At 49.1% G+C, this 27,419-nt stretch overlaps 2 protein-coding genes across 2 annotated transcripts in view; one reads left to right on the top strand and one right to left on the bottom strand.

Moving 5' to 3' along the window:
- Window positions 1-10,223, top strand: part of STAB2 (stabilin 2) — a gene marked incomplete at its 5' end in the record, with an annotated part of 137,737 nt that extends 127,514 nt beyond the window's left edge. The window contains 6 exons of the mRNA XM_039252871.1: window positions 1,453-1,572; window positions 2,362-2,502; window positions 3,733-3,840; window positions 4,726-4,854; window positions 5,938-6,054; window positions 9,732-10,223. Of these exons, the coding sequence (XP_039108802.1) occupies window positions 1,453-1,572; window positions 2,362-2,502; window positions 3,733-3,840; window positions 4,726-4,854; window positions 5,938-6,054; window positions 9,732-9,782 (666 nt within the window). The remainder of the gene's footprint in view (window positions 1-1,452; window positions 1,573-2,361; window positions 2,503-3,732; window positions 3,841-4,725; window positions 4,855-5,937; window positions 6,055-9,731) is intronic.
- Window positions 10,224-12,325: 2,102 nt separating this feature from the next.
- NT5DC3 (5'-nucleotidase domain containing 3) overlaps window positions 12,326-27,419 on the bottom strand; it is a 63,209-nt gene continuing 48,115 nt past the window's right edge. Inside the window, exons 12-14 of the mRNA XM_039252907.1 lie at window positions 24,214-24,354; window positions 18,270-18,334; window positions 12,326-16,494 (exon numbers count right to left, since the gene is read on the bottom strand). Coding sequence (XP_039108838.1) covers window positions 16,242-16,494; window positions 18,270-18,334; window positions 24,214-24,354 — 459 coding nt within the window. The 3' untranslated portion in view covers window positions 12,326-16,241. The remainder of the gene's footprint in view (window positions 16,495-18,269; window positions 18,335-24,213; window positions 24,355-27,419) is intronic.

Genomic DNA, 27,419 nt, shown 5'->3' with positions numbered 1-27,419 from the left:
TCTGAACCCTTTCAGAGCACTTATCACTCAGTCCACAGAATGTAAGCTCCCTGCGGGAAAGGATTATCTCTGCCTTGTGGCTGGCATACACTCGGTGCTCAGTAAACACACATTAGTATGAATAAATTCTCATGTGACCTCATGAGGTCATTTCTGCTATTATCCCCATTTTATAAATAAAGAAACTGAGGCTTCCCAGAAAGGTCAAGGGCACAGCCAAGGAGAGGGGACTGGGCATAAGTATAGGGCTTAAAGGATCAGGGCAGAAGTTAAACCAAGGGCTCCAAAATGGTGAGTCGTTATCCATAGACCAAATGGTATCCATCTAACGGTTCTAAAATTCAGGGTTACCATAAACACACCAAATATAAACCCTCAAATTCATGTTTCTGCGGTGCGGGAGCTTGGCTTGTACCAACATTTCAGAGGAAACAGTGTCAGGCTTCAGTAGCCCCGTGTACACAATGGCAAAGTTGAGCTGGGTACCGAGGTTTCTTATAATGTTTCAGCAAGTATTTAACAAGTGCTCACCATGTGCTTGAGATATATTGGTGAACAAAATAGACATACAAACAATAAACGAATAAGTAAATAGTATTGAATGCTAGAAGGTGATTATGTATGCTGGCGGGGGTGGGGGGAGTAGAGCAGGGAGGGAAAGGTGTGCCACCACAGGGTTCCCGTTTTCCGGAGTGAGAAGGGAAGGCCTTGGTGAGAAGATGACGTTTGAGAAAAAAGCGAATGGAAGAAAGGGAGTTAGCCACACGGATGTGAGACGAGAACATTCCAGGCAGAAGGAACAGCTGGGGAGGGATGAAAGGCAAGAGTGTGCTGCACAAGTTTGAAGAAGAACAAGGAAGCCAGTGTGGCTGGAGCAGAGGGAGGGAGGGAGAGCCCAGCCGGAGCCCAGGGTCAGAGGGGCAACGGGGTCCAGATGGTTGGGGCCTCATGGGCCATTGTAAAGCCTTTGGCTTTTCCTCTGAGTGAAATGCAGAGCATTGCAAGGTTTCAGTAAGATTTGACCTGACATTTCAAAGGACAGCACAGGCTGCCATGTCATGAATGGTCTGTGGGGGTTGGGGGTGCTGGGTTCCACAGTAGGTTGGGCTTCCGACTCTTGATTACAGCTCAGGTCATGATCTCATGGGTTGTGGGTTCGAGCTCCTCATCGGGCTCCACACTGCTTGGGATCCTGTCTCTTTCCTTCTCTCTGCTTCAACCCACTCAAAAAAAATAAACTTGAAAAAAAATTTAAAAATAAAGAGTTGTCTGTGAGGTGGCTGTGACTTAGGATGATGGGGTTCACTGAGGAAAGAAAAAATGCTCCTAAAGCTCTCCCGAGAGTCAGTCAGAAGAAATGGGATGAGTCGTGGCCAACATCGGGAAGGTTCTGGGATGGGTGGTGCCCCATGACCCTGGGCTCCCGGGCTGATCACTCTCTCCTCCCCCCAGGAAGTGCTGGCCTATTCCAACAGCTCGGCCCGAGGCCGGGCGTTCCTGAAACGCCTCACGGACCTGTCAATCCGCAGCACCCTCTTTGTGCCACAGAACAGCGGGCTGCGGGAAAATGAGGTGAGGCGGGTGCCTGGAGCCTGTGCGTTAGACGGGGGCTTCTAAACGGTATCAGTACCTATCACCACGAATCACCCCAAACCTCAGGGGCCACACATTTACACAGCTCACACATCTGCGGGGCAGTGGGCACGTCTAGTCTTGGCCGGGCACGTTGGCGTGCCTGTGGTGACCTGGCTGTGGGCTGACCGGGGCGACCCGCCTGGGCCTCTGCCCCGCAGGCCGCCTGCCCTCCAGCAGACCAGCCCGGGCATGTTCTCATGGTGAGCGAGCCTCCCACTGGTCACACTGGCTGACGTGCTGCGGGCCCCATAGGTCACGTGGCTGAGCCCAAAGCCATAGTGGGACGCACTCAGAGTTACCTGGCCAAGGACAGGAATGCAGGAGGGGAGAAGAGCCAGAGCCGCTGATGCCATCAGTCTACCACACTAACGTGCACGCCACAGAGGAACGGCTGTTCCACACGGGTGGCCGGCTGCAGCCTCTGACGCCCCCGGCCCCGGCCCCCCCAAGGGCTGAGAGGAGTTTACCTCTGCCCGCCGTTACCCACTCACAACCCAGTCCTCACGAACAGGACATTCAGTGCCACAACCTAGCCAGAGGCGAGCCTGTGGCGGAGGGCCCGGACAAGCAGACTCCTGAGAAGACTTGACATTCCTTATCTCCACCTGGAAGCAGAAAACCAAGGCTATGAGAAGAGATTTTTTTTCCCCCTGTGTCATCTTTATTATTAAAAATAAAATTGCTTGACTTCTACAGACCATTCTTATGTTTCTCCTTTGCTCTCAGACGCTGTCTGGGCGGGACATTGAGCACCACCTCACCAACCTCAGCATCTTTTTTTACAATGACCTTGTCAACGGTACCATCCTGCAAACTAAGCTGGGAAGCCAGCTGCTCATCACCGCCAGCCAGGACCAGCAACAACTGGTATGAGAAATCTTCTGGATTTTCTGGAGATAATATGTGCAAAGACCTTAGCATACAGTAGGTGCTTAATAGATGGCAACTAGTATGTGAAAGTAAACTCCAGACCTGCAGTCAAGGGACGGTACTAGCTGCGCACAGTGACACACCACACCATGAGGCAACCCCTGCCTCTTGGCAAGCAAACCGCTGGTGACCACCGGCCCCAGAAACTGGTCATGAGTGAGGAACTTTACATGAAGCCATTTTTAAATGGCAGATTCTCCACCTCTGTTTCATGATGGTGGCGGTGATGATATTGGTGATGACCGTGATGGTGATATTGATGGTGATCATGAGGGTGGTGATGGCGTTCAGGATGCTGATGGTATGGATTTTGATGATTGACATGATGACACTGACGGTGATGATGGTGATGGTGATGATTATCTTCATCATGATGATGATGCCATGCGGTGGTGGTGGTCATACTATGAGAAGTGGTGGCAGTAGTGATGACCAGGACAACCGTGGTGTCAAAATCATAGGCATTCGTGAGGATTCAGTGATACGGTGCTTGCGGCGTGTGAGAATTGTTAATGACGTGTGGCAAGTGCCCAAAGAGTATTATTTTTTTAATTTTTACCTGATAAATTATTTCTTTTCTTGAAGATTAGTGGTTTAGACCAGTGTTACTCAAATTTTAACATGCATTTAATCACCTAGAGATTTGTTCAAATGCAGATTATAATTCAGTAGGTGCGGTATGGGGGCCTCAGATTTTGCATTTCTAATGAACTCCCGCTGATGCCCATAAGCACAAGACAAAAATCACGCTTTGATTGGCAGGGGACTAGATCACTTAAAACTCCGTTTTCTAACAGCTCGGTGTGGTGCTCAGAGCAGTGGACCCAAAGCTCAGAGGCTGAGGGCTTGCCATTTGCTACCCGGGTGACCTTAGCCAAACCATTTTCCTTCTGAACTCTCATCTCTTAGACAAGCAGACAGGACAGAATGGCCCTTGCGTTCCCTGTGGCAATTAGATCTGCTTTTTGGCCCCAGGGCAACTCATGTCCTGGGCTGTCCAGGTGGTGAGCAGAAGTGCTGTGCTGCCTACCGGTAACCACAGGTCTGACACGCAGACTGCAGGACCTCGGAAACACCGAGCAACTGCCTTCCACGGAGGGGCTGCCCGCGTGGGGAAAAGAGGCAGGTGGCCACAGATCCCCAGCAGCCCTCCTCTCGTGTCCCCAGGAGACCAGGTTTGTGGATGGAAGAGCCATTCTTCAGTGGGACATCTTTGCCTCCAATGGGATCATTCATGTCATCTCCAGGCCTTTAAAGGCACCCCCTGCCCCACTGGTGAGTATCCAAGGTTCCTGGCAGGGGGTCCAGTGTCCACTTCCCAAGAGGCAAACTGTCGCTAGAAGCCCCGCCCCCTCTTCTCTGGAGACTGGAGGAGCCTCCCACTCCCACTTTGGCCTCAGGGCCACAGGGCCCTGGTTCATCCCACCTCTGCTGTCACCATTAATGTTTGTTGAATGAATGGGCCGACAGAGAGGCCACTGGAAGGGGAGTTGGAAATCCCGCGCTCTGGTTTGGCCTCTCCACTTCCTCAGCTCTGCAACCCTCGACAAATCCCAGAACATCTCCAAGCCCCATTTTCCTCATCTGCAAAATGGGAGTCATAATACCTACCTCACCTCCAGGTTCTTGGGAGAATTGGGATTAAAAAATATAAAATAGTTAGGATAGTCCCTGGCACACGGCACGGGCTCGATAAGGGTTGGTGGGCTGGTTGGTGGTGTCACTATTTTGCTTTCTAAAGTGTGAGGGAGAGTTGAGCCCACTGGGCTTCTGGGAAACGCCATAGCGTAGTGGTTAAGGGCATAGGCTCCAAGCCAGGCTGGGTTCAAAGCCCACCTCTGCTCCTCCTTGGCTGTGTGATATTGGGCAAGCACTTACCCTCTCTCTGTGCCCCACCACCTTGTAAAAATGGAAACAATAATAACTGTCCTTATCTCTAGGGACTATTCCAGGTTTAACTGGAGTATTTCATGGAAAGACCTTAGAAGAGACCTTGGCAATAGCAAGGGCTAAGTATATGTCACCTGTCTTATCTTTATTTTTATACCAACTGGCCCCCAAGATGCATCAGGCCAGCAGGAATGAGGTGGGCTCCAGAAGGCACTCCTCTCCTGAGGAGGCAGCAGCTTTAAGTAACCCCCCTTCCCTCTCTGTGTGCAGGCCTCGGTCCACGCTGGCTTGGGGACAGGGATATTCTTTGCCACCATCCTGATCTTTGGAGCCGCTGCTTTGGCTGCCTATTCTTACTTTCGACTGAACCGGAGAACAATTGGCTTCCAGCATTTTGAGGTAAGACAGAGAAACATGGGAAGGCACTGATGGGGCGCTCTCTGCATTCCAGCGCCCGGCCCTGGGCTCCTTCAGCTGCCCGGCCACTTCACAGAGCCCACCCAGCAGTAGCCGGGGGCTTGGTGCTCACCCCGCCCCCCGCATCTGGGGTGGGCCCCACTGGGAGAGGAGCCCAGGTGCAGCTGCAAGCCCTGGCTGAGCGGGGCTTTGGTGAGGGGGGGGGGCTATGGGCTGCCAGCAGCATGGGCTCTCCGTGCAGGGGTCTGGCTTGGAGGCACATTCGCCAGGCGCCCAGGAGGTAGCTCACCTTGGAGGAAAGGGGAGATAAGCACCCACTCTGATCGGTGGGGAGGCTTCAGGGCTGACTGACTCTGGGGGTGGAGGACGGGGTCAGGGAGCTGCACGGCCTGGCCTTACAGTGCAGCCAGCCTCAAGCATCCCCCCGTTTGAACTGTTGGGCACACATGTGGGCCAGCAGGTCTGGGCTGAGCAAGGGATTGCTCTGGGGACCAGGTTTGGCAGCGGCCCCACAGCTGAGCCCCTGCCAGGCCCACCCCACTCTCCAGCTGCCCCCCTCACCCGCCTGGTGACGACAGTGCAGAGCCCCAGCCGCAGGCCAGCTCCTCCTCGCAGGTCATCTGCCTATTAATACACTCCAGCATTTTCACCAGCAGTGTCCATGCTGTATGAGCCCTTCTATATCAAGTTCAAGGACAGGGAAAGCCACTCCAGGGTGATGAAAGTCGGAATAGCAGTTACCCTGGCTGGGATTGGGTGCTGGTGGCCATGGGCATGAGGATACTTCCTGGGGCAGAGGGAGGGCATGGAAACACCCTATACACTGACTTGAGGCGGGGGGGAGGGTGGGGGGTGGGGGGGCTGGGGGGGTCACACCTGGATGGACAGATTAAGCCACTGCGCTGAACACTCAAGAGCAGTGCACCTTTGTGTCAGTAAAGGACTGTTAAAAAGACAAAGCTCCTGGAGGTGGGTGGGGCGTGGCTGGCTCTTCCTGGGCTTGAATGAGCCGCTCCTGCCTTGGGGACATCCTGGCTCTCAGCCTGTGCTTGTCTTTCTGAGCAGTCGGAGGAGGATATCAACGTTGCAGCCCTCGGGAAGCAGCAGCCTGAGAATATACCAAACCCCTTATATGAGAGCACACCCTCTGCTCCCCCAGAACCTTCCTACGACCCCTTCCTGGTGAGTTTGCATCTTTACGTGGCACCAGAGTCAGCTGGGGGTGAATGATGCCTTTCAGCAAATGCAAGTGAAAAGCTTTGCACCTAGAAAAGCACACTTCTAGGACAATCTCAGGGCAGTAAGCCTAAAGAAGCCAGTATCACAAGTTGACTGAAGCCATGTTGGCTGTTCAGTGTCCCCGAGTTCTTTCGGGGAGGCTGAAGTCTCCAACAATTAGAGGTAATCGGAGAGAACCAGAGGTGCCCCCACCCCCCAACCTGTGACCAGGTGAAACGTGAGACGTCACATGAGCAAATCCAGAGCTTAGTTCTGCTAAAAACATTGATGAGGAAGCCCGCACAAAATAAGACTCAGCCCCGAAAAAGCTTTCTTTCTTTCTTCATGTTATGCTTTAAACTTAGATTTAAATTGTTGAGGTGCCTGGCTGGCTCAGTTAGTAGAGCATGCAACTCTTTTTTAAAAATTTTTAATGTTTTATTTATTTTCGAGAGAGAGAATGCAAGTGGGGGAAGGACAGAGAGAGAAGGGGACAGAAGATCTGAAGCAGGCTATGTGCTGACAGTGGTGAGCCCGATGCAGGGCTTGAACTCATGAACTGCAAGATCATGACTTGAACCAAAGTTGGACACTCAACCAACTGAGCCACACAGGCGCCCCAAGCATGTGACTCTTGATCTCAGAGTCATGAGTTCAAGCCCCATGCTGGGCATGAAACCTACTTCAAAAAATTTTTTTAACTAAACAATTTATGTTGTCAACATTTTCTGCCCATTGTTAGAGCTGCTTCTTACCTTTGAAGCTATGTTGCTTTTGATGCCAACAGACCAGGCCCAAGGATCCAGAAGAGGTCCCACAGGACCAGCCCAGAGGGTCCTTGGCTTCTTGAAGGATGGAAATCAAACATGAACTAGCAGGAAGTGAGAGCAGAGTTTATTGAACATACAGAGAGAGCAGATGCAGACGGAGTGCCTGCGAGGCTGTAGAAGGAAAAGAGCAGGAATCTTGTGTTTGTTCTGGGTCTGGGGGTTTTTACTGAGGATGGTGGTCTTGTGTACATGTCCTCTCAGGCATCCAGGAACCAGCCAGAACAAAGACAGGGGTCCGAGTGTTAGTCCTTGGAGCCAGAGGGCCTTGGCATAGAGATGTCTAGTGCTGGTGGTCTGAAATAGGCACATGATGGCTTAGTCCGGTTATCCTCACCCTATCCTTCCTTAGATGTTATCTGTCCTAGAGAAATCATGAACCCCTGTGCCTTAGAGGAAGCCAAATGCTATTTGCCTTCTGAGGCATGTGTAGAGCGGGGTGGGGGTGCAGGTCCGAGCAAGAATAGAGGCAGGAAGGGAGCATAAGCAGATTTTTATGGAGTCCTTCGCTTTCCCTATCTCACTTTGATCAACCCTTTTATGTCTAGAGGGGCATGTTCTGCTCTGATATTCCGGGAAATAACCTTTCATTTCTAGTTAGTGATCCCTGAGCTTAGATGGGGGCCCACTGACTTCAACCCAGAGGGAGCCCATGGCAAGGTGCCCCATTCACACTGACTGTGGAAGGTACATCCTACCTGTAGTCTATCACCAGGTCTGGATGGAGACGTTAGTAATAACATTTAATCCTTCCTTTTATATAAAGATGAGAAGAATTGACAGCTAGCACGTGCCTCAGCAGACTGAGCTGACAGCACTACTCAGGTCCAAGGAAGTAACTTGAATCTGGGCTGTTGGTCTAGAACCCTCATGGAAAAGTAAGCAAAGCCAGAGAGCTGCTGTGATTGTTTTATGCCTGAACATGTGCTGCCCTTCCCCTCAAGACTTCATGGTTGTTGAATTCTTGTAAGTTGGTGTGGAAACATTACAGGAATATTGTACTGCACCATTTTTAAGCTTATATAGTGCAATCGATGTTTTTGTTTTTCTGCAGTGAACCAAGCATCAATATCTTGTGTTCTTAGTACCCATGGTAGCAGAACTAGTATCTTTGCAATAGACTGAAAGATAACCAGATCATACCCTATTTTGTGTTTCTAATCAAACCCATTAAAAGTTTCCCCGTCCAGATTGAAAGGGTAAGTTCAGCTCTGCATGTATTAAGCAGTAGTTTATTTGTGGAAGCACGGTTATGTTGAAATCAACCTCATTTAAACAGCTGGGAGCGGGGGAATGTTATCCATCTTATTCAACGCTCTTCACACCTTCTCAGCTGCTTGTCTTCTTCAGAGGGCCCTGTCAGCCCCAGGCACGAAAGAGTCTCCAGAGGCAGGAGAAGAGGGAATCCCATATGCAGGAGTCAGATGAACTTTCTCATCAGACCAAGTGGCAAAAAAATGTTCCAGGAGTAGAAGTCCTAAGCTGAGGGTGCCAGTCCCACGAGTGGCCTTCTACCTTCTCATACCTTTTATATTGAAGGTGGGGGTGCCTATACAATATCTGTAGCCAATCCAGGCATCTGGAACACGCCCCTTATGCAAATTAACAGAACGTCAGTGCCAATCAGAGCCATGTAAGGCTTGGGGTGCCGCCTCTGGAATAGGGCTGCTGATTGGACTCTCTCAAATGCTCAAGAAGAATTTTAAATCTGAAAGGTTTTTTTAAACATGTTTTTTAAAACATTTCTTTGTTTTGAGAGAGGAGAAAGCACAAGTTGGGGAGGCACAGAGAGAGAGAGAGAGAGAGAGAGAGAATCCCAAGCAGACTCCACACCATGAGTGTAGGCCCAATGCAGGGCTCAAACTTACAAACTGTGAGATCATAACCTGAGCCAGTCAGATGCTTAACCAACTGAGCTACCCAGGCACCCGTGAAAGTGGTGTTTTGTAATCATATGACTAGCCACCTTTTGTGGGGTGCTGATACCTTCCTTAATGTAGTATGTGATTTAATCTTCACACCTCTCTGGGAGGTAAATATTATCAGGGCCCTTTATAGATCAGGGGAAAACGGCAGACTTGAAATGATGTCCAGGGCACAGAAGCTCCAAGCAGCGGTGACTGTCCCCACAACCACCACACCATCCTGCCTCCCAACACAAGACAGCCAGCCAGGTGAACAGACCCTCCTACCACAAACATGTTCACAGGGCACTTAGAGAGGAACTGGTTTAAGCTGTAGGGAAGGAAAAAGTTTTCCTCCACCCTCTTAGGGTCCCTGGCTGGGTCTGAAAAGGAATCTGGACAGATTCGCAGGAGAAAAGCATATAAACTTTATTGAAAGTTCGCCTGTACATGGGGAGCCTTCAGGAGAGAATGAAGACCTGAAATGACCAGAACAGGAAGCTTTTCTGTAAAGAAACAATACATGTGTGAAGGATTGACAAGGCGGAGGTTTGGGCTTGGGGTAGTAAATGGTGAAGTAAATAGGAAAATAAAGGGTTAGTTTAACCAGATTGTACAGATTCCTGGCCCCCAATTCCTTGTCTCTGGGGATACGTGTTTTCTTTCATCCTGAAACGGGAGGAAGAGGGACAAGGAGAGGAAGGTTGGAGTGACCATCCTGCCTCTTCTGTTTTTTTCAAAACTTCCTTCAGCTTAAGATCTTAAAAATGCCAAGGTGCCATATTTTAGGGCAGTGTGTTCTGAGTCCCTTCAAGGCTTCAGCTGGGTGGCCAGAAGGAATACTCAACCTGGAAAGATTCGACAAGCAGAAAGTCCTGCACCCAGTTTTTCAGAGACCTCTCTTTTCCAGGACACTGAAGACCAGCAGCTGGACAGCAGTGACCCCCTGGGGGCGCTGTGAGGGCCCAGACCTGCGGCGGCGGCCACCCCCCACGGCCAGTAGCCATCAGCCAGAGCCTCCTCCAAAAGGCTGTCAACTGTGAATCCTCGGCACCACCTGCCTTTCAGAAAGGAAGGTCCTTTAATGTTTTACAGTAGGAAGCACTCAAGCCATACCTCATCTCTTTGGTGAATCTGGAGGATTACCTGGTTTCTGTGGGTGAGGGACCATGTTAAATCCACCCACCAACCCAGGGGGACCCGTCCCTCTGCTGTGCTTCCTTTGTACCTTTATGTGGCACTTAACTACGTCCTTCCCAACACTAAGTATGGCCTTTGTCTCATTTCCCTGTTGGATTGTAAGCTCCAAAGGCAGGGACCTCCCTCTTTCGTCTTTGTGTGTCGGCACCTAGCCCAGTGTCTGGTACATGCCATGTGCTCAATAAATGTTTATGGACAGAAATAAAATCAACAGAACAAAACTAGTGCCTTGGGGAATAAAAATAGTTTGCCATAGGAAGGGTCAAACCATGAAGGTAAAATCCACTTTTTAGGCCTAATTAGGTCCTTTGCATTTAGCCAACACCTGCCTTATAAATTCTTCTTTCTTAATTCTTAATTTTCTTAATTCTTAATTTAATTAATTTCTTAAACTTTTTAATTTTGTTTAAGAAGACATGAAAACCACAATGAGATGCCACTTCACACCCACTATGATGGCTATAATCAAAAAGACAATAACAAGTGTTGGTATGGGTGTGGACAAATCAGAAGCTTCATATATTGCTGGTGGAAATGTAAAATGTAGTGGCCACTTGGAAAAAGGTTGGCAGTTCCTCAAAAACTTAAACATAATGATCCAGACATTCCAGAAATTCCTCAGTACATATCCAAGAGAAATGAAAAACATGTCCGTATAATAACTTATATAGTCATGGTCATAGTAGCATTATTCATAATAGCCAAAAAAGAGAAACAACCCAAATGTCCATCATCTTATGAATGGATAACCAAATAGTGGTACATCCAGTGATGTAGCATTCCACCATAAAAGGAAAATTACTATGATGCATGCAAAAACATGGATAAAATCTGAAAATGCCATGCTAAGAAAGCAGACACAAAAGACGACGGACTGTATGATCCCATCTATATGAAATTTCCAGAATAGGCAAGTTCATAGAGAGTAGATTAGTGATTGCCAGGAACACAGGGAAGGAAGGAATGGATTTGTTTTGGGGTAATGAAAATTGCTCTGGAACTTTCCAGTGGTTACGTGTAGACTCGGGACAGTTGTTCGCTGTACACAGCTCTCTCATCACTGTATCACAGTGATGCGGGATATCTGCCACACTAGGTCCCTGCCCTCAAAAGACCAGAACTGCCCTTCCCATCACTGAGACAAGGAGCACCCTCTGAGCCACCCACCACACACTTCCAGATGTCCCCTAGCGGGCAGGACTGGCTAGGTTTGGGAATCACTGCTGTGGATGGAGAAGTGAAAGCCTGGGTTGAGCAGACCTCAGCCTCTCCTGCTGCCCTCATGGCCCAAATTACTGTTCCATGTCATGGGGGTTTTGCAGTCAGGGGAGAGATTCTGGTGGCCCCAGGGTCTTCAGCTTTTTCACAACTCCAGGAACGGAGCAGCACACCATCTCCACTAGGACAACGCGCCTACAACAATGCCACGTTTCCGGGAGACCGCTCCCCAAAAAGAATGAGGCACAGAGTCTCCAGTGAGTCCCCCACTACTGTCACAGGTGCAAAGAGGTAAGTGATTAAAAGGAAGACCAGCACGGGCACCTGCGGGGCTCAGTCGGTTAAGCATCCAACTTCAGCTCAGGTCATGATCTCACGGTGCATGAGTTTGAGCCCTGTGTTAGGCTCTGTGCTGACAGCCTGGAGCCTGCTTCTGATTCTGTCTCCCTCTCTCTGCACCTTCCCCACTCACACTCTCTCTGTCTCAAAAATAAAAAAACATTAAAATTTTTTTAAAGGAAGAGCAGCAGGCTATCCCTGAGAGGAGTAAATGAGGCAAAGGTTCTTGCGCATTGAGAGTCAAAAGAAAATACAGTGAATACATGTGCACGTGTATGCACACACATAAACAATTTTAAAAAATAAGCTCTTCAAAGTATTTGTAAATTTATCTAAAACCCTGTAGTGATTTGGCTTCACAGCAGTCACTCCTGGTTTAGTATTGTTCACTAATTCCTGCCTGTAAAACACTGCTTCCAAGTTTGAGCTTTCCTGGTGCTTTGCAGGGAACCACGTGGATGGCCATGTTCTCCTTGCTCTCAAGTGGGAATAGAAACTCCAAGGGGTTCTCTGCTGCCTACCTGAGTCTAGAGCTCATGCCAATTTTCCGTCTGTGCCTTAACTACAGTCTTCAAGCTCTGAAAACAAGCGAGTGTGCTTTGCTGGGCTGTCAGGACAAAAGGAGCAAGAAATGACCCACACGTCTTCCTCTCCTCACCAGGCTGTTCTTTTTAGGGCACGTCAGAGTTGGATGTGGCTCTGCCACTAAAGCACACAAAAACACACAACCTCACAATGGACTGGACGACATAATTCAAACTTTTATTTGGCACTAGGTTCAATATCCTTTCACATAAAATCAACACTTAGAATAAATGGCAAATTCACATTCAGAATAAATAGGAAATCTACCTAGTCTGCATCTATCATGCCTGATACCATATAGGCACAACCTGTCTTTCTTCTGAATAGTTAGAACACGGTTCCCTCAGTCCCGGCTCAAGTGTGTCGTACTCAAAAAGTACAGAGGGGCTGTAGCGGGCTGGGTCCCCAGAGGAGATGGAGTTCGCGTGGAGGAAGTGTGTGGGGGAGTGTTCTTGGGATGGCCACCTGGAAATGGAAGAGAAGGACAGAGAAGGGAAGGAGGTGGGGGCTGGCTGCTCCAGCAAGGGGGCAGGACTTTGTCTGAGGCAGGGCTTTTCCTGGAGGACAGCTCTCTATGACATGAGCCAACAGCTGAGGATGCTAAGCCAGCAGCTTGCCCGGCAGCTGGGGGCGGGGGGAGGTCCTGCGGTTGGGAAGGGTGTTCTGGGCGGCCGAGCCCATCACCGGCTACGAGCACTGACCACAAGTCAGTGCAGTGAAGGACAGTCAGCCAGCACCCACACCACACAGGAACGCTGTGTGCTGGAAACCCTGGCCACAGATGTGCATGGACCGGAGCGCAGTGCACTCACCTAGAGAACATCTCTCTAGTGGCCGCGCGCAGCTCTGACAGGGCTCATCTGCATGCTTGCAGAGAGGGGAACTGGCCTGGCCACCAGCACAAGCCACTAGAGCAGCGGTGGGCAAACTCCGGCGGGGGAGCCAAGTCTAGCCCGCAGCTGTTTTTGTACATCAAGTGGTGACGGAATACAGCGTGCCCGTTCCTAAAGCGGCGGCGACAAAAAATTGCCTGCAAAGCTGCAAGGGCTTCCTATCTGGCTCTTTACAGGCAAGGCTTGCTGAATCCTAGAGAAGCTTCACTCCTTTTTCTTTCCTTAATCTGCCAGGGTGTTAACGGTTAGCTGAACTTGGAGCCAGGCCCTCAAATGCGAATGCAAAAAAAAAAAAAAAAAGAGAGAATTGGAAAAAAGGAAATTAGTATTAAGAGGGCAAAATACAGACTCCCTAGCAGTTGAATAGAGCAATCAAGGAACCCTGCGTCTGGCCAAATTTAGTCTCAGAGCATTCTGGAAGAGGGCTCCCGAGTGGGCCTTTGGCAGCAAATAAGCCTTCAGCAGAAGGAATCAAGTGCAATACTTAACATACTCTACTGCTTAAAAGGCCGTTGGGAGGAAAAGAGAGGAAAAGCCATTTAGTTCACCCAAAGCTAAATTAGCTAGGAGGGAAGACTACTTCTCATTTCTCTTCTGCATTAATTAAGAGGCCCAATGCATCCACAGCAACTAGTCATTTAGTCTAAGACGGGCCTGAATCAGTAACAGGTGGCTTATGTTACATGGTATTAATGGTGGTGGCAGGAAATGGAGCTGAGGAGAATTAAAGAGAGAGAGAGAAGAAAAGAGAGGCTATGTGAGGAGAAAAGAGGGAGCTCTAAGCCAAACTCCTAAAATATTTTAAGAGCTGAGTTTCATCCATAAACGACTGCGACGCCAGCCGTGCAGGTTCCTGCCACCAGTCGGCCGCGGGAACCGTGAGCGGTGCTGGGCTGCCGCGGCGGCGACTGACCGTCCCGTACCACCAGCCTAACCAAGCCTAGAAACAGAACATATTTTATAACGTGCAGACCAATTTCACTGAGTTCACTTTCCAAACAGATTTTTTTCTAAATGGTAGAAAAGGGGCTCACTTCCCTTGTACCAATATGCTTGCATCAGTGTGCGTAACAGCGAACTGGAAAGGACAGAATGCCCGGTGCGGTGTGCCGGATCCCAGTGGAGCCGTGAGAGGGACAGGGTAAAATCTGTCCTGACTGAGCGCACACAAGAATGCCCGTGCCTGTCCTTCCCACGGGAGCGGCCGTCCGGACGCAGGCTGCCGGCCCCAGTGTGGGTTCAGTCCGCCCGGCACCTGCTCCGTGGGACCCGCTGACATGGACGCCAGACTTCTGCTCCACACGCCAGATCTCAATCCCGCCATGTTCAATGGCCCAGAGACTGAAACCTTAATTGGCAATATATTGTAAAATTTATTATTTGTCCCGAGAAAATGTAGTTCTCCCCTAAGGTGTGGGTCACCTAACCCAGCTATCCATAAAAGACAGTTTTAAAAACATCTCTACTTCATTCTTGAGTAAACAAAACACACTATAACATGTACCTAACATCCAATGGCTGATCAGATTAAAACTAAGGATTTTTTTTTTTTTTTTTTTTGCTTCCTCGCTCAGCTTCTCCAAGCAGAAACTCTAAAGCCCAGAGCACCATCTCGTCCACTGGGGACCCTAACACCAAGCAGTTCTGGGCACCCACCTGCACCTATTAAATACTCATCTTCAATACCCTCCGATGCTTAAAACTTACAGGTGCTAACACAGCAAACAAAACGCCTACCCCATTCCCAAAAAAAGAATGGATACTGTGTTTATAACAAACATTTACAAGTAAAAAAAGGGGGCCAAGTTGGGTCTACTGGGTCTAAAGGGCATTACCAAGGGCATCACCAAGGGCATCACGAAGGATCCCATGTAACTCATTTCATTTCTGCATGTTGGCAGGTAGCCTAGGCAACACCAAGCTAGCAGTTCATTGACAACTGGTTCTGATACATTTGCCGGACTAAAGCGCGGACTCAGCAAGCACTCTCCACAAGCCCCCTTCCGTGGACCTGCCATCCTTTAGGGTGAAGCCTGAGAGTCACTCGCCTTGGGAGAGAATGAGACACCTGGGGGGCTGGCTGCCCCTAAGCCTCCTCCGGGCCCCCACGCCCTTAATCCTCTCCCACCTTAAGCACAGCCACCTCAAGAAAACCACCCGGCTCCCCCAAACAGCCACACAAACATGGCAGGGAGGAAATGTAAGGGGAGGAGAGGACTGGGGGTGCTACGCAGTGACAGGGCCCCCTCATCCCCCCCTGCTGGTTAACGCGTACGTTTTAACAAGATGCCAACACAACCCAGCAGGGGTCACGGCGTAGCATTTCAAGGACATTTCTCTGCCTGTGTCACTTTCTGCCCTCCAGTAGGCACACCAAACCAATGCCTGGGTTGGCGTTTTCAGTGGTGAACTCCTGCAAGGCCCATGACAAAGTCACGGCGTCCTCAAAGCCGGATCGCACAGTCTGTCCTGCCGGCAGGAGTAAACCAGAAGCTCTTCTGTCCCTGCCCTCCTGCCCTGGGGGAGGACTGAAGCCGCACACCACCGGTGGCACCGCGTGGCCTCCGCTGCGTGGAGCAAGACACGGCAAGCCGACACGGGACGAGCACGGGCCCAGGGCTCGCACGTTCTCCTGTTCTCTCACAGAAGACGTTGCAGGGAGGCCGGGTCTCCCTCCAGACGAGGCACCAGGATGCAAGGCCCTCGTGCTGCGTGACCTGGGAGGTGGCTGTGGTTCGGTCACCACCCGCCACGTCGCTCCGCAGAGCGGACCCACCCGGCAGCTTCCGGCGAGCAGTTTGTCGCAGGTCACGGGGCCTCTGCGGCTCCCAACGTGCTGCCTGCCGATATTCAGCCCGTTTCCCACTGAGAAGTCAACGTTTCAGCACTTCAGCTGCTGGAACTGAGATGGCAGCAGGGGCCCCGAGAAACCGATGCCGGGATAGGAGCGCAGGAAACAGTCTCCATTCGCAGCGCAGCCAGTACCGCGAACGCAAAGGCCGGGCCGCCGCGCCGCTGGCTTCGCCGCTGGCTTCTGTCCTGGCAACTGGGCGAGCGGTGTCCGTAAGGTAGGAAACCAGTACCGAAAGGCGTGCTGTGTCTCTCCGGAAAGCAGCCCCCCTTTGCGCGCAGGCCGCCCCCAGGTCCGGCCGGTTGGGGCGTCCCGGCGGCCGCGCGCTGGGCCCTCACTCGGCCTGGGCCTCGCAGAGGAGCGGGAGCCGCGGGCCTGGGGCCCGGTCCGACCACGCGGGGAGCTCGTGCTGCAGCGGAGTCCTCCGGGGGTAGAATGTGTGGCTGACGTCGTAGTTCAGCAGGCAGCTCAGGGACGCCATGTAGATGTCAGCAAAGCGTGACAGGCGCCTCAGGAAGTAGGTCGGGTTCTGGTCTGTGCGGAACAAGCTTCCAAACTGGGTGTTGAAGAAATTTTTGGTCATTTCTCTGAAGAAGCAAGAAAAGAGCAAAGCAAGAGAGAACAGTTCAGGAGAGTCTCTTTTGCAGTTCCTGAAATTAAAATCCCCTTTTCATTTTCATAGGACTCAGCTGAGGGGAAAATCAGCCTAGAGCAGCCCCAGCCTCTAATCAGGAAAATTGTGGCCAAACACCCATCAAAATGACCGTGACCACATTTCCCACTCAGGTTAGCCAGAGGACACGTGGATGGCCCTCTAAACATACCCATCATGTTTTCCAAACCAAACCAGAGGAGGCAGGAGAGGGGGTGCAGATGCACAATGTTCTCAGTGTCCAAACTTCCCTCAGCTACGGAATGGGATTGACACCCTGCTTTCTACATGGTTACAGTGAGAACTGAGTATGGTAACACAGGTAAAACCGTATGAGAAACTCCAAAGTACTTCGATGTCTGAGAAATTAAGGATTATTTTGTAGTGACGTAAATAAGTCTCCATTATCTGCTACACAGCTCCAAGCACCTCACTGCCTCCTTGCAGCCCAGGTGACAGCGTGTTGCAAGGCTGCTCACCCAGCCCAGGCTCTAAGCCCCTGCAGCCATGCATCTGTGTGGAAATCAACACCCCGTCACACACACACAAACACATACACACGCAAACAGGACAGGCACACTACACTGTCAGCTGGCTGGGTCCCCTATGCACAGAACAGTCCAGCAAGGTAGAAAAATACCACTTGACTATTAATAAATCAGTTACAAACACAGCAGAAAATGGAACCACATACATAACTGTGTGACAAAAGTCACTAGCTGGTATCAGCCATCTGTACAGTCCGTGGTGACAGTAGATGCTATGACAAGCAGAGTAGAAAATTTTAAAAACTCTGTTAGGTCTGCAAGCGGAGCAACATAAATGGTTTTTATAATTTTGGTGAAAAGTCTCATTAAGGCATGAGGTTGCCAGAGAGTTAAATCCCAAACCGAATGTGAAGGTGAAGTGGCTCAGTCATCTGACAACCTGAGATGCCTGGTCTGGCCCTTGGATCATGAGGCCTGAGGTTCAATCACACGAGAGGCCTCCCCGCCACCTCTCCCCCTCTCAGGCAATACTTTTAGGCCAATATTAGAATAAGAATCAAGTCAGAATAAGCCCTGGGCAGCCAACACCAAGAGAGAGGAAGAAGGACTAAATTCAACATGTAGGTGGCCTCTGCAGTCCCAAGGGAGGACTCTGTCCCCTCCCCATGCTGCCCCCAATCAGGCTGTCCCCTTGCTCAGAGGCCAGAGCCCAGGCAGTGACTGTTCCTTCCAATAAACAGCGCCTACACATCCAGCATCCTTCTCAGGCAAGCACGACTGTCCATGGGTCTCCTTCCAGCAACTGTTCCCGGAAGACGCCCACCAGCCCGGCGTTCCGGACGGCAGGCGGGCCATGCTCACCAATAAACGTTCTGACACTGAGTGCTGATACACCCCTGGTAACATTAAGCACCGGGCTGTAGGGCCCCTCACCGCGGTTCAGAGCCCGCCTCCTCCACTGTCCCAGGAGCCACGCTGTGCTGCTCGCGTGACCAACAGCTGGGCCACCAGCTGCCCGAAGGGAAAAGTCAAACAGGCCGGGAGGTGGGAGAAAGGTCGCTGCTGCCTCAAGTGTCACATATCCCTCACGAAGGGCAGACACAGCTAGTTCTGGAGATGGGCCACATTCATACCCAGCAGCTAAGAAAGAATGGCCACCTCAGGCCAGCCCTGGGGAAGGCGTGTGACCCGCGCAGGGCATAGACGGGGTGGCCCCTCTTACCTCATCTCCTTTCTTTCCTTTTTCCACTCCTGCAACACCAGCTGTGACTCCACATCTCTGTGAACCTGCAGGACAGGACACACGCTAATTACTGAAGATGCTCGGGCTGCAAAGAAGCTCAGTAGGTTATGAGAATTTTTTAATGGGCAGCTTTTCTTGGAAGAATTTTATTCCCTTGAGGTCAAAGAGACAGGCGCTTGCGTGAAATAACGCATTTTCAGGTTCCCGGCTGCAGTCCTGCTTTCTTCACCAAAACTAAAGGTCTAAATAGCCAACACTAGAAATGTGGTTTAATAAATTGAGATGGGGCACCTGGGTGTCTCAGTTGGTTAAGCATCCAGCTTCGGCTCAGGTCATGATCTTAAAGTTCGTGGGTTCGAGCCCCGCATTGGGCTGTGTGCTGACAGCCAGAGCCTGGAGCCTGCTTCAGATTCTGTGTCTCCCTCTCTCTCTGCCCCTCCCCGACTCACACTCTGTCTCTCTCTCAAAAATAAAGAAGCATAAAAAATTTTTTAAAAAGTAAATTGAGATGGAACATTACAAAGCTATTAAATAAGGCCCCTATTAAACTGGAGCTACTAAAGTACTATGAAAGGCTATTAAATATATGTGCATCATATGTGTGCCATGTATCGACTACACATATGTATCACATATATAAACGTATACTTAATGCACACCACCTATTACACGTATTACCTGTAGGTATAAACACAAAAATGGCAGTTTAGTGGAAATTATTTCAGCAGGTATAACAGCACATCGCTAACTGCAAGCATGTCAAAATATGTGCATATATTTGGAAATTAACATGGAAAATTTTCTTTAATCTGTGCAAGGAAAGTAGGGTTATAAATGGTTTTAATGTTTTTCCTAATTATTATTTATCTTTTAAAGTGTTCAAGAGAGGGACGCCTGGGTGGCTCAGTTGGTTAAGCATCTGACTCTTGATTTCAGCTCAGGTCATGTTCTCACAGTCCGTGAGTTCAAGCGCTGCATCAGGCTCTGTGCTGACACTGCGGAGCCTGCTTGGGATTCTCTGTCTCCCTCTCTCCCTCTGCCTCTCTTCCACTAGCACCCCCTACCAAAATAAATAAATAGATTTAAAAAAATAATAAAGTGTTCAAGAGAAAATAAATACTTGTTTTGCAAACGACAAGAAGATGGAAAAGCAGAGAATTTTCTGGTTGGGCTGAAATGTAAGCAAAAGGCAAAAAGAACACAACCGTCCACAGCCTAACAAATGGAATCTCACAAGTCTCTCTCCAAGGCTCTTGGGGCAGAACAGAAACAGTGTGCCAGGGTCAGAGGCGCACGTGATAGGAGGCGACAGGTGGGGCTCCCTGGGATCCATGGTCACAGGGGCGGCCCTGGAACCCGGAGGAAAATACCAAACAAGCAAGCCATCTGCTTCTCACGTGGGAGCCAAGGCACTGTTTACCGCATCTGCCCAGCTCAACAGCCTAGCAGTCAGTCGCTGAGGTGATTGCCACTGACACAAAGCCTATGATGACAGAGCCTATAACATGGATATTTTCCCCAATACCACCGCCTAGCCCACCAGGAGCAGCTACCCCTGGGTGGCCACTGTCTGCCTCTGCGTCACTGGAGCCGGAAGACAGATCCAGCACTTCTGGGGGTGATGATACAGGGTCTATGAGCAGAGTTTTCATTTGTTTTCACGTTTTAATCAAGAAATTACTCACTATAGAACTGAGGCTCTACAAAGTACTTGACTAGATCAAAAAAGGTAAAATGTGTGGGGCACCACAACACATTTTTATACACACGTTACACACACATACAAACACGTATGTACATGTATGTATTCAGCACACCTACCATGTGCCCAGCACTTCACTGCATACATGCTGAAAATACAACAGAGGATAAGACACAGTCCTCTGTGGGGGGTCACAGTGACAAAACAGTGACAGCACAGAGAGCGAGAAGTCAGTCTGAGAGGGAACCCCTACCCCCACCTCTGCCCACACACCCTTCTCCGCCCCTACAATAGCACCCATGTCCTTGCCTAGCAGGAGGGTCCCTTACCCTGCCCATACCTGCAGGAGGGAAAACTCTCTGGTGAGGGGATTACCAAGGGTAATGACCCACCCACCCCACCCCCTGCTCTCTTCTTGGAAACCAGCTGCCACAGGGCATGTGAATTCTCCTCCCATCTCTTGCCCTGCAAGTGGGCCCCCACCTCCGGGTGGGCTCTGCAGATGTGCAGTCAATCTAGACTCCTTCTGCTGCACCAGCCCCCCCTCCCAGTGTGAGCAGGGTACTACGATCCAGCCCCCCAAGGCCTCTAACAGAGGGGCACAAATCCAACCCACCACCCACTTTTTCCTATCAGCTTCTGAGCTTAAGAAAAAGTTCCTTTCTAAATGGTTGGGGGTAGGAGGAATCGAAAAAAGAATAATTTTATGATGCATGAAAATGATACGATGATTCAAATTTCAGTGTCCACCAACAATGTCACAGGGACACCACAACACGCCCTGCCCATGGCTGCTTCTGTGCCATAAGCACAGCTGAGTACCGCTGACAACCTGCGTGGCCCACACAGCCCGCCAAACTGACCGACCTGGCCCTTGGCAGACATTTGCTGACCCCCCCGAGGTAAATGTGCTTGTGACCTGACAACCTGGGGCGACTCTACCCCCATCGGCCGGCATTACCACCATTAACCACACCGTTCTGGGCTGTGCATCAAGGCCGGTTACCAGCACCATCTTCATTCTTTACAGCCACTTTCTTAAAACCAAAATCATACGCTTGTATTGAATTCATCAGACCTGGCTCCGCACGACACTCCGCTGGCTCCGCATATAAAAAGAAATCCAACCCAACCTCAGAGGACAAATTTTTCTCTTCAGAAAATAGTCCAAACAATGTGCTATGTCTCTCAAAATAACCCCCAAAGGGGAGTTTCTAGAAACATGTGACACAGGCTCACTGGAATAATCTAGCTTTTCAGGTGAACATGGGGCAGTAGGGAGGGTGGAATGGGAACAGGAAGAACAGTGAGAAATGACATTCATTTGGATTTTTTTTTTTTAAATTACCTGCCATACTTCTCTATATCCTAGTGAGTCTAACCCAACAGAAAGCGGTAAAAAGTCCCAGAGCCTGAGGCGACAATATGAGGTTAAGACTCTAGAGCCAGACTGCCCAGGTCTATGTCCCAGCACCTCCCCTTCCTTCAGCAAGTTATTTTCTCCTCTGTGCCTTGGCTTCTTCATCTATAAAATGGGGGTGTTAGTGCCTACTTCGAAGAGTGGTTTTGAGAAGGAAATGAACATAAAGCCCTTAGCATCTAGAACAGTGTCTAGAATATGGTATCTAGAACATGGTGTCTAGAGCATCGTGGCTAGACCGTAGTTCTAGAACGTAGTTTCTAGAACATTCCTAAATAGCTTGCTTCTGCAGTTCACTAACTTTGGAATTCAGGATAAGTTACTTATCTTTCAGCCTCAATTTCCTCTCTTACAAAATAGGGATTGCAATGTAAATGGTAATTCCTTTTCTTCCTTCCTCAACCTTATACCTTATATGTTTCTAAGGTCATAGAATATTTTCAGCACTTCCATTCTCTAAAACACACATTCCTTAGGGGTGCCTGTATGGTTCAGTCAGTTAAGCATCCAACTTCTGCTCAGGTCATGATCTCATGGTTTGTGGGTTCAAGCCCCATGTCAGGCTCTGTACTGACAGCTCAGAGCCTGGAGCCTCCTTCGAATTCTGTGTCTCCCTCTCTCTGCCCCTCTCTTACTCACACTCTCTCAAAAATAAATAGACATTAAAAAATTTTTTTTTAAACACACATTCCTTAATCACAAACTCTTTACATGGATCAGAGAGTGGAAAACAAAAACTGCCCTCAAAGCTAAAATGCAGTGCCACCATGCACGTGCAGCTCGTGTCTGTGTGTCCACTCAGCTGCCCCCATCACAGAGGGATGCTCCTGAGCTAAAGGGTCTGCCACACCTGAGACCTCGAAACCAAAGGGCAGGGAAGCACTTTCAGGTTGTGTGCAAAAGCACGGACTTGAGCATCACACAGCCTAAGTTCAAGTTCTTCTTTGTCATCTTACGACCTCATGTAAGAGGTAAGGCCGCCTAACCTTACCTTATTCTAAAACAGCCAGTTTCCTTATTCTAAAGTGGAAAAGCTGTACCTCCCACACAGGGCAGCTGGGACCGTCAGTGAGTAACGTGTAGAGAGCGAGCACTCAGCATGTCTGGCAGATGAGAAGTAGCTATTATTACCGTGTGACCTAGGCATAGACTTGAAGCTGTATTAACCCAGAATCAATGCCTTTTATTTTTAGAAAAGCATTTCAGGGACAAGCAGAATAAGGGAAACAGAGCACACTGGAAACAAGGCCTGGGACGTGCAGGGACACACGCCCTGGAATGTGTGCACCCTGGAGCCACCAGGCCTTGTGGCTTCTCCTGAGCTCACCGCCAGCTGCCTCACCCGGGCTGCCAGCTGGGCCTGGAGAGGCGGTCCCCCGCCTGTGTCCCGCTGGGCTTGGCCCGGCAGTCCTGTGCCCATGTCCACAGTGGGCCTGGTGAGGCGGTCCCCTGCGCGTGTCCCGCTGGGCTTGGCCAGGAGGTGCCCTGCCCGGGTCCACAGTGGGCCTGGTGAGGTGGTCCTCCGCCCGTGTCTGGCTGGGCCTGGTGAGGTGGTCCCCAACCCATGTCCTGCTGGGCCTGGTGAGGTGGTCCCCCTCCCATGTCTGGCTGGGCCTGGGCCTCTGGTCCCCCACCTGTGTCCTGCTGGACCTGGCCAGGCGGTGCCCCGCCCATGTCCACAGTGGGCCTGGTGAGGTGGTCCTCCGCCCGTGTCTAGCTGGGCCTGGGCCTCTGGTCCCCCACCTGTGTCCCGCTGGGCCTGGCCAGGCGGTGCCCTGCCCGTGTCCACAGTGGGCCGGCAGGCTGTGGGCAGCAGGCCAGGGCCAGAGGCTGCAGGTGCAGCAGCCGAGAGCACAGGCGTCCACGCTCCTTGCCCTGAGAGTCAGCACTCGTACTGAGATGGCTGCAGGCTAGACCAGCAGATCTGAGCAGGAAGCGAGGTGTCTCAGGAGCCTTGGGAGTGGGTCCCCAGCTGCAGGTCAGAAAATCACCAAAAACATTCCTCACCGACTGTCCCAAACTGGCTACATAACTTACACCAGCAAAAACTGACACCGAATCCACAGAGCAAGCAAATTGTAGGCATTATCTTCAAAGTCAAATGGAGGCAGCACGCAGGGATCTTGACTTTTGCTTTGAGACTCTCTCCAGTAAGCTGCGGTGCCTAGCCTGACATATTCATCTCGCAGGATCCTCGTGTTACAGATGGGGAAACTGAGGCCCAGAATGAAGAAGTCCATAGCAGGCTAAAATCAGAAACAGGACTAGATCCAAACATTCTTGAATCCAGCAGTCTTACGGGACCTCTCCCAACAGAATGTGAGTGGAAAGTGAGGACACATGGATTCCCCCCGAAAGACGACTCTACAGAGACCCCTATGATTACATGGCCCCATAAAGTTCTTTCTCCAAATGAATGTACAGGGCATTTTTATTATTTTTAAATTTTTAATGATTATTTTTGAGAAAGAGAGAGAGAAAGACAGAGCACAAGCAGAGGAGGGGCAGAGAGAGAGGGAGACTCAGAATCCCAAGCAGGCTCCAGGCTCTGAGTTGTCAGCACAGAGCCCGACGTGGGGCTTGAACCCATGAACTGTGAGATCATGACCTGAGCTGAAGTTGGATGCTTAACCGACTAGACCACCCAGGCGCCCCCGCAGGGCATTATTAAAGTCCTCTTTAGGGAAACTGGCAAAACTCTCTTAGGAGCAAAACAACCCAGGAGTTATTCTGTAGGATGACTCATATAACCACAATTTCAGACTTATAGAAAAAGTAGAAGAGAAAAAAAAATTCCAAACCTGCATCTGCTCCAATAACCCGGTCAGGGTCTGCAGCCACGTCATGGTTTGGATGTACTGCTCTGTGTTCATGATTTTGAGCTCAGATCTTAACTCTGGGATAATCGCACCGGTTCGCCAGCCATGCTTCAGGGTCAAATCCTAATCGCAAAGATCACAAAAAGTCAACACTCATCTCAACAGAATTTAAACCATTCCATTACCTTTCCCAGATGCAACAGGTGTTCACTGAATTACTCTTCAAGTGTAATAGTTGGTTATTAACCAAGCCAAATTCAATGAATTACATTTAATTAAAACCAAGTCAGCCCCAGGCTTTGACCATTAACACCCAAAGAAAGTTTCTGTTCTGGGAATAATTGCTGTGAATCACAGACACAGGGTCTGAAATCATTAACCGTGGTCTGTAAAACAACAATTAGGTCAGGGGCAGAAAAAGGCTCAACCGAAATGCTGACTGAAAGTCTTCATTCAATTCATCCACAGACCACTAGGGATCACCCACTGTGTGTCAGGCCCTGTGGATTAGAGGGAATCCTAGAATCTCAGACTCCGAATGATCCTACAACACACACATACGTGATCACATTTTTCATCCCAAATACAGTAATCTCATGATTTGACAATAAGCCAGAATATCTGACATCAGCTATATCCTGAAAGATCTAAGATATACAATCACCCATACTAAATGGTCATTCATTCTCTCATTTAGCAAATATGTATTAAATCCTTACAACTGCTAGGCCCTATTCTAGATACTAAGGACAAAACAATGACAAAAACAGACAAAGCCTTGCCCTCTTGGGAAATACAAAAAATAAGCAAGTAATATACAAAATTAGGTGGTGATAAAGACAATGGTCAAAAATTAAGCAAAATAAGAAAGAAAAAAGTTACCATGGTATATATATTAAGTGGTTAGGAAAACCAAGCCAATAAAGGGACCTTTGAGCAGAGATCCCCAGGAAGGAGAAAAAGTATGCAAATATGTGGGAGGAGAAAAAATCAGTCTGAGAAAAACAGTAAGTGCAAAGGCCCCGGGGCAGGAACATGCTTGGGGTGGTTATTAAGGAATAGCAAGGCAGGAAGCCTACACAGAGTGGGAGAGAGGGCAATGGCAGGTCATGCCTTCTAGGTCATGCTGGAGGGCAAGTCAAGCAGGGCCTTGTAGGAAACAGTAGGAAATCGGGCTTTTACTCTGAAAGAAAGGAAAGCTTTAAGGTTTTAGAGAATAAAGTGGTATCAGGTTTACAACTGTAAATATTCACTGGGTATTCACCTAAAGCTAGAATCCCCATTCTGTAAGGCCTAAGGATGACTATCTTCTTCACCCCCTGAATTTCCTTATACCTTTCAATATTTCTCCTTCTCCTATAATACATAGGAATCCATGGCACAACCTTTTTTAAAAAATTATTTTTAATGTTTATTTATTTTTAAGAGAAAGAGACAGACCATGAGTGGGGGAGGGGCAGAGAGCAAGGGAGACACAAAATCTGAAGCAGACTCCAGGCTCTGAGCTGTCAGCACAGAGCCCGATGCGGGGCTCAAACTCGTGAACTGTGAGATCATGACCTGAGCTGAAGTCGGATGCTTAACTGACTGAGCCACCCAGGTACCCCTGGCACAACCTTTTAAACATTCCCAACAGTGGCAAACCTTTGAAGGTGGCTTTTACTTCTGAAAATAGATAAAAAGTCATTTGGAACATTCCTAAGACAAAAGTACATGATAATATATTAATAATAAAACTAATTTCCTTCTATGCCTTAACCTGGTTCTCAAATCTATCCCAAAAGAGGCACCCAAATGTGTTTTGCGAAACAGCAACAACATTAGAAGTACCTACATTCCCCAAGATGACTCCCTTGAAGGGTAATGTTCATTGCCCACATAATTTCTGACATTTTAGGTAATGAATTAATCTTACCACTTTACAACAGTGGTTTTCAAACTTTGGCATGGGATCCAACTATATGCTATCCCCAAGAGACACATTTAAAAAAAATTTTTTTTAAGTGTATTTATTTTGAAAGAGAGCCTGTATGCACAGACTGAGACTGAGTCAAGGAAGGGGCAGAGAGAGAGGAAAAGAGAGAATCCCAGGCAGACTCCACTCTATCAGCACAGAAACCAATGTAGGGCTTGAACCCACAAACCATGAGATCATGACCTGAACTGAAATCAAGAGTCAGATGCTTAACCAACTAAGCCATCCAGGCATTCCATATTTTTGTTTTAAGTAATCTCTATACCCGACACGGGGTTCAAATCTATAATCCTGAGATAAAGAATGGCACAGCCCACTAAGCTAGCCAGGCACCCCCTCCAAGAGACTCATTTGAGACCTAAGAACATACATAGGTTGAAAGTGAAAAGATTAAAAAAGATAATCCATAGAAAGAACAACCAAAAGAGAGAGAGGAGTGTTATACTCAGACAAAATAGACCTCCAGTCAAAAACTGTTACAAGATACAAAGAATGACATCACCATAAAAGGTGATTTCACCAAGAATATAAAACAATTGTAGGCATATATGCACCAAACATTAGAGCTCCACAATAAAAGAACTGAAGGAAGCAATAGTCAGCTATGCAATACAGCAGGAGACTTCAACAGCCCACATTCTATGATAGAAAAACTGCCAGACAGAAGCTGTATCAGGAAACAGGGGACCTGAAGAATAAGGGAGACCATCTGGATCTGCCAGGCAGGTGCAGAACATGCCACCCAACAAAGCAGAATGCACATTTTTCTCATAGTGGACATGAAACAGTCTCCAGGACAGACCTTATGTTAGGCCCTACAACAAGTCATAACACATTTTAAAATCATACAAAGCATCTTTTCTGGTCACGCGGAATGAAGCTAGAAATCAACAACAGAAGGAAAAACTTAAAAGTTCACAAAGATGTGGACATTAAAGAACACCCTCTAAAACAACCAATGAGTCAAAGAAGAAATCACAAGGGAAAGGAGAAAGTATCTTATGACAAAGGTAAATGCAAATGCACACATGACACACCAAAACTTATATGATGCAGCAAGCACGGTGCTACAAGGGAAATTCATAGCCATACACGATTACTTTGGGAAAAAAGAAAGGTCTCAAACTGACAATGAAACTTTATACCAGAGGAACCAGAAAAATAACAAACTGAACTAAAAGCTAGCAGAATCAAAGAAATAATCAAGATTACG

Source organism: Hyaena hyaena, unplaced genomic scaffold, assembly GCF_003009895.1.
Source record: "Hyaena hyaena isolate Hyena2069 unplaced genomic scaffold, ASM300989v1 scaffold_432, whole genome shotgun sequence".
In the NCBI taxonomy this organism is placed as follows: domain Eukaryota; kingdom Metazoa; phylum Chordata; class Mammalia; order Carnivora; family Hyaenidae; genus Hyaena; species Hyaena hyaena.
The sequence above is the reverse complement of the archived record's forward strand: the minus strand, read 5'-3'. Positions and strand labels throughout refer to the sequence as shown.